Source organism: Lottia gigantea (genome assembly GCF_000327385.1).
Source record: "Lottia gigantea unplaced genomic scaffold LOTGIsca_70, whole genome shotgun sequence".
NCBI lineage: Eukaryota > Metazoa > Mollusca > Gastropoda > Lottiidae > Lottia > Lottia gigantea.
Window position 1 is genome coordinate 941,344 of NW_008710371.1, and position 6,066 is coordinate 947,409.

General features: G+C 32.5%; 1 protein-coding gene across 1 annotated transcript in view; it reads left to right on the forward strand.

The window, feature by feature from the left end:
• The window catches only part of LOTGIDRAFT_221368 (hypothetical protein), a 25,247-nt gene extending 24,169 nt beyond the window's left edge, over positions 1 to 1,078 (forward strand). Inside the window, exon 11 of the mRNA XM_009065778.1 lies at positions 636 to 1,078. Within this exon, the coding sequence (XP_009064026.1) occupies positions 636 to 845 (210 nt within the window). The 3' untranslated portion in view covers positions 846 to 1,078. The remainder of the gene's footprint in view (positions 1 to 635) is intronic.
• The last annotated feature ends 4,988 nt before the right edge of the window (positions 1,079 to 6,066 follow it).

The following is a 6,066-nucleotide window of genomic DNA, read 5'->3' on the forward strand; positions in this document are numbered from 1 at the left end:
AAATTGGGGACCATACCATAAGATTTAGAACTTGAAAATGTCCAACTTGAATTACCATTGTCATCTCAAATTTTTTCTAGCCTCTGCTTAAAAAACATTTCCTCTCATTTTTCAAATGAATTTGGGGAAATACAATTTTGTTTCGTCGTTATTATTTTTGTCGGTCTCTTTGTAATCTAACGAGATTTCTACCAAGGTTGTGTTCTGGTGATGTTTCAAGCTATTTATAGCAGACAATCACGAGCTACTTTCCAGCCAATCAGAATCATTTTTACAAGCGATTATCAGCAATCTCATTGGTCATATCGGTCTACTTTGGGTTTTACTATCCCACAATTCATAGTCGATATGTAGACAGATTCTGCATGATGTGCTGTGATTGGTTGAAATGAACGTCAAGAGTACACAACCTTGGTATAAATTTTGTTAGATTACAATGGAGACAAATAAATAACAAAAAACAAAATTGTTATCTAGAAGTAGATTTGGGCAAAAATTACTTGCCACAAAAATACATATAAGAGTCTTTTTCAAAATGAATATATGAGAATTGAGGCTAGTGTACAATATAATTAATTTTCAAATAATTGGATATTTGTTATTTTTGATTTGATAAATTTTTTTTTTCGTTTCAGCGTTACATAAAAGAGCCAGATAACCACGATCATACCCAGTTATTTGACGTCATCTCCAAAATGTTAGAATACGACCCACGGAGCCGAATTCAGCTGAAACAAATCTTCCGTCATCCTTTCTTTCTTCGATTGTACGAAGCAGACTTAGTTAAAAGTGTCGATCTTTCAAAAAACGAGGATCGCTCTCGCTCGCATAGCCTTAGTCGTTAAAAGATAGATAGCTTCATAGCCTCGAGATTCAAAGTTTTAAGACACCTGGTGCCACTCTGGTCAAGTAATTTTAAGCTCTGGTAACATCTGGTTAAGCTTAAATTAGAAATGAAAATTAATGCTTTGGTAATTGCTGGATTTATTTTATGAATTTAAGCTTTGGAATGAAAATTTGATTTAAGACACCTGGTGCCACTCTAGTCAAAAATTTTAAGCTCTGGTAACATCTGGTTAAGCTTGAATTAGAAGTGAAAATTAAATCTTTGGTAATTTCTGGATTTTCCCTTGAAATTTGAGCTTTAACACTTGGTTTATGCTCAAATTCGAAAAGAAAATTCGATTAGGAACACCTGGTGGCACTCTGAGCTCTGGTAAAATCTGGAAAAGCTTAAATTATACTAAATTAAAATCTGCTATGGTTGGATTTGTCCATAAAATTTAAGATTTTGAATTGTTTACAGTGGTCTTGTTTTTTGTGATCAGAAAATTATTGGTGATGAAACTTTAAGCTTTTGGTATCTCACATAATGATGAGCTGGTATTAGATCTGGTTTAGCTTGTGTCGAACAAAGCTTAAAATAAAACAACCAACAAAAGGCTTGTCTTTGGATTGCAGAATTTTTACAAGCAATAGCCACAAGAACAAATAACAAAAGCCAAGTTTTCAAAAATCCAAACGAATTGAAAAAAATGATCTCTAATCTTCGAGGCTATAAAGGTTTCTCTTTTGTGTGAGCGAGAGCGTTTTGCCTGTCCCGCGGCATTTTTTTGTGATATTTTGAAAAGCTTTCTCAATTCTTTTCAAATTTTTTCTGACACGTTTTTTTGGTCTTGAATGCATGATTTTGTCAAGTAGTGAAATATTATACTCTAAATTAGAGAACATGTGTGCAAATGTAAATATTTTTTTTAAAACCACTGCCAGGGAAATCTTGAGGGTGTTTTGTTAACTGAATATCTTTTCTAGAGAGTCCACATGTCTGATATTGTTATTTTAGGGGTTGAATTTCAGGGTCGGTCATCTGAATACCTACGCAATCATTGAACTATTTATCTTTGGATAATGAATGCAAAATTCAAAATTTTCCCGCCTTTTTTTAAATTTGAATTTTTTCCCGCCTTTTTTTGGAAATATTATTAGACCAATGAAAACTCACCAAACTACAGTTTATCTATGTCTGCAAAGTGATGAAGTGTCTTAGTTTCAACTCCTCTTTAAGGTTTATTCAGCATCCTGGGCCAGTGCTTTACAAATTAACTCCTCCCACCAAATGTCAGAAAAAATTTTTGAATGTTGTATTTAGCTTGCAGCAAATGTTTGAAATTGTATAAATCTCATAATCATATGAATTTTTGGCGCAAAATGATATTTAATTTTACCAAATCGGCGTAGAGTTTTCAACCTTTTAAATCGTAAATCATTTTTGGTTCGGATTGTTTTTTTCTATTTTTTTCCAAATATGTTGTACGTTTTTGAATAATAAATATGTATGTCTCTTGTAAGCAAAACTAGGATATTGTATGCTTATAACATGAAAATTGTGTAAAGCTGAGAAGCTTAAATCATTTTGAGCAATGAATTCTAATGGTGCTCAATTTTTCTTACTTAAACAAATTTTCATTCTGACTACAATATAAATATTTTTAAATTTCCATTCAATTTGTGCATACTACCCCTTAAATATATTGTATATTGAACATTAAAGGGACAAGTGCGCCATTTTGAGTAGTTGATTTGAGTCTTGAATATGTGTAAATAGTCTTCAGAAGTACTAGAAATGTACAAAAATTGCATTATTCCTTTAAAAATATCTCAAACTAGGAATTTTACTCACTATTTCTATAGATGTCTTTTCTATATATCACAGTGTCTCAAGAAAAGACGAGTCGTCATTTTAACTTTCAAACGCAGATAATTCTGGACACGCGTGGATTTGAAGACTCAAATGGCGCATCTGTCCCTTTAAAGCCAATGTAAGTGTAAGAAAGCAGATAATGAATATACTTACCCTAACTGGAGAACTTACTTAAAGCCACTGTATGACCATCTATTTATTTTTCATTGTAAATTTTCATAGAATCATTGTGTATATAAATGATAGCTGAGCAGTGTATGATACATTGTGATTTGAACTATGGTTTAGCTTAAAAGTTTTGAGTGATATAGGCCTGGAACCCGTTCATTGGACTTACTAATAAAGTTCTTAGTGCATTACTATAGATGTTTTAGTATTTTTACTAAACAAGAAAGAAGTCTCAAAATTTCTTAATTTCTGTTGATTCAGACTTGATTGATTGAATTTGATTAATCTTGATTGAATTTGATTAATCTTGATTGAATTTGATTGATATTTATTGCATTTGATTGATATTTATTGAATTTGATTAATCTTGATTGAATTTAATCTTGATTGAATTTAATCTTGATTGAATTTGATTGATGTTTATTGAATTTGATTGATATTTATTGAATTTGATTGATATTTATTGAATCCAATTGTGATCTTGATAAACTTGAATAAACTTGATTGAAGTTTAATTAAGTTAAATTGATATTGATTGATCTTATAACTTGTCACATGATTGATCTTGATTGATGTTGATTGAGCTTGATTGATGTTGATTGAGCTTGATTGAATATGTACTATAGTGTAATTTACTGTAAAAACTGTACAAATGTAAAAAAGGAAATTTAGATTTTAACCAGTAGAGTAGCTTAAAATTGATGCTGAATTATTATCAAGTTTGAATGTGCAATTGTTAGGTCTTGAGTGCGGTTCACTTATGAGATAATTTATGCAAATTTATGTGCATAAATTAACATAAGAATTGAACCTTATTTGGTAATTGAGTTAGGAAAGATGGTTTGTCACATATTTAACGAAAACTGAAGCAGTTATGGCTTCATTATTAAGTTGAGTGCTGTTCATTATGCTAATTTATGCAAATATATGCGCATAAATTAATTATTATAATTAGATACTCAAGATATTGTGTTTTCATTAAGGGATTGCATTGAACAAAACCATGGAAATGCCTTAGAAACTAGTCACAATTCATCCCTTAATCTTTAACCCTTTTGAGTCCCTTTATTGTGAGTTTGATTTAACCCTGTAAGCAATTTAATTATGTTACCTCCTGCAATTTTTTGAATTCCTGCAAAATTATGACTTATGGGTTTCCTTATTTTTTAGTGTTAAATTAAGCAAACTATTTGATTAATTGGTGTTTCTAATGAATTATCATGTATTCTTAATCATATCATTATGTTCTTATTGCATATAATTAAGAGTTTTAACCAATTATAAATGTCCATGTATGTACAGTCTGGATAAACAAAAAAGACTTTTTGACCTTTCTTGATCAGTCACTCAATAAAATTCTGTTGTTAATTCTCTTCTAATTTAGCTAATTATGAATTAATTATGGACATGTGAGACAAACTGGTATTTTTCCAAGTCATTAGAACACCTCTACTTTCTATTCATATAGGTATTAACATTTTCATTTTCATAAATGAAAAGAAGGGAACCCATCTTTAACCCTGTAAAGAATTGAATGGAAACAGTTGTCTAAAATATTGAGTAAGTGACTGAATAGAGCCCATAACACTTTTCAGAATTAAAATCTGACATCCGGTTTGTCTGCGATGCATTTAAAATTGATAAGTATTTTCATGTGCAGCTATTGTGGCATTAATGGTGTGTTAATGCTTTGGAAGTGGAATGTTTTATTTAAATGCATAAGAACTAGATGCCAAATTTTGATTTAAAAAGTGTCACATAAAAATCATTGCATTAAATTATTAAAAAATGTTGTGAATGCTCTGCTTTGATCATGAATTGCTCCCTGAATTCATTTAGAGATATAAAACTATGCCTATTGAAATGTCATTGTTATATTCTTGATTAGTCAGAACCAAGGAGCCACGGTGGCTCGCTATCCCGAAGGTCCAGAATTCAATCCTGGCATAGGTCAAGATAATACCTTAGAGGGGCTGACATGGAAAAAGTGTCTAGTCGTTCGGATTGGACAATAAACCGAGGTCATGTGTGCTACAGGCTGTGCATGTGAATGATCCCCAGACAGTTGGAATTCGAAAAATTTCCCTCATTGCACACTGCATGGCGTTAAGTAGGACGCAAAACTTCATTACTTTCACACTGGTCCAAACCCACGTTCCCTTAGCAGCAGTGTTTGACTTTCACCTATAAAGACACTTCCAAGCACGTTATGTTTCGGGTTGAATTTGTCAATTGTGTTCCTTTCCGTTATTTAGTCGCACCGAGATGGGGTTTTCACATCTCGCACGTACTTCGAGAATTAGGTCACGTGGGAAGAAACATGGCCGCCGTTTCGAAAGAAAAACAGCATGTGCAGCATTGAACTTTGCAAAGAAAGAATGTCGAGTTGACATTCGTAATTACCGAGTGACATCATGTGTTTGGAAGAAGGGGTATGTTTTTCGATTAATGTGTTTCGAAATTCCGAACTTTCCTGCCCGTCTGCCCGTTCGTTGTAGCCCAAACAACAACAATGACAAAAACATAACGGTTTTTTGGGGACTTTTTGGGGACTTTCCAATCAGTAACTCGACCAGTCCACTTAAATTAAGGTAGTTTAAGTAGTAATAAACACAATATAGGTCTATCTGGTATAGTTTCTATTACTCTTTATTCTACCTCAAAGAAATAGTGGTCTAGTCTTGTTTATGTTTTGAATAGAACCAAGATGCGCCGAAATTTCTTGGCTCGACTTTATCCAAAGCGCTCATGTTAAACGTTCCATGTACAGAAAATGCATAATTATCCAACACGTTACACCACATGCTTCAATTCGCTTCATTGCACAATGTAGGACCTTGTCTCTCGCCAAGAGCTCATCCTTAGCAAACGTCACAGAAAAAGTTGGATGTAAAAACTCTATTTCATTTCGACTAAACATGAATTGCAATGTAAGGTTACGTTGCTATGAAGCCTTAATGGCGTATCGCTTTCGCCAAACACTTTCAATCAAGATCAAAGAATTATTTAAATGGGGTTCAAACTAAATACTGAGGATCGTGCAGAAAAGTAGGACGTAAAACTCCATTTCGACTCAACATGCAATGCATTGTTATGTTGCTATGCAGTCAATAATAGCGTGCCGATTTCGACTGGTATTTTCAATCAAGTCCAAAGATTAAAAGTTAATTAGTGAAATCTAAAGGTAGTGTATTTTT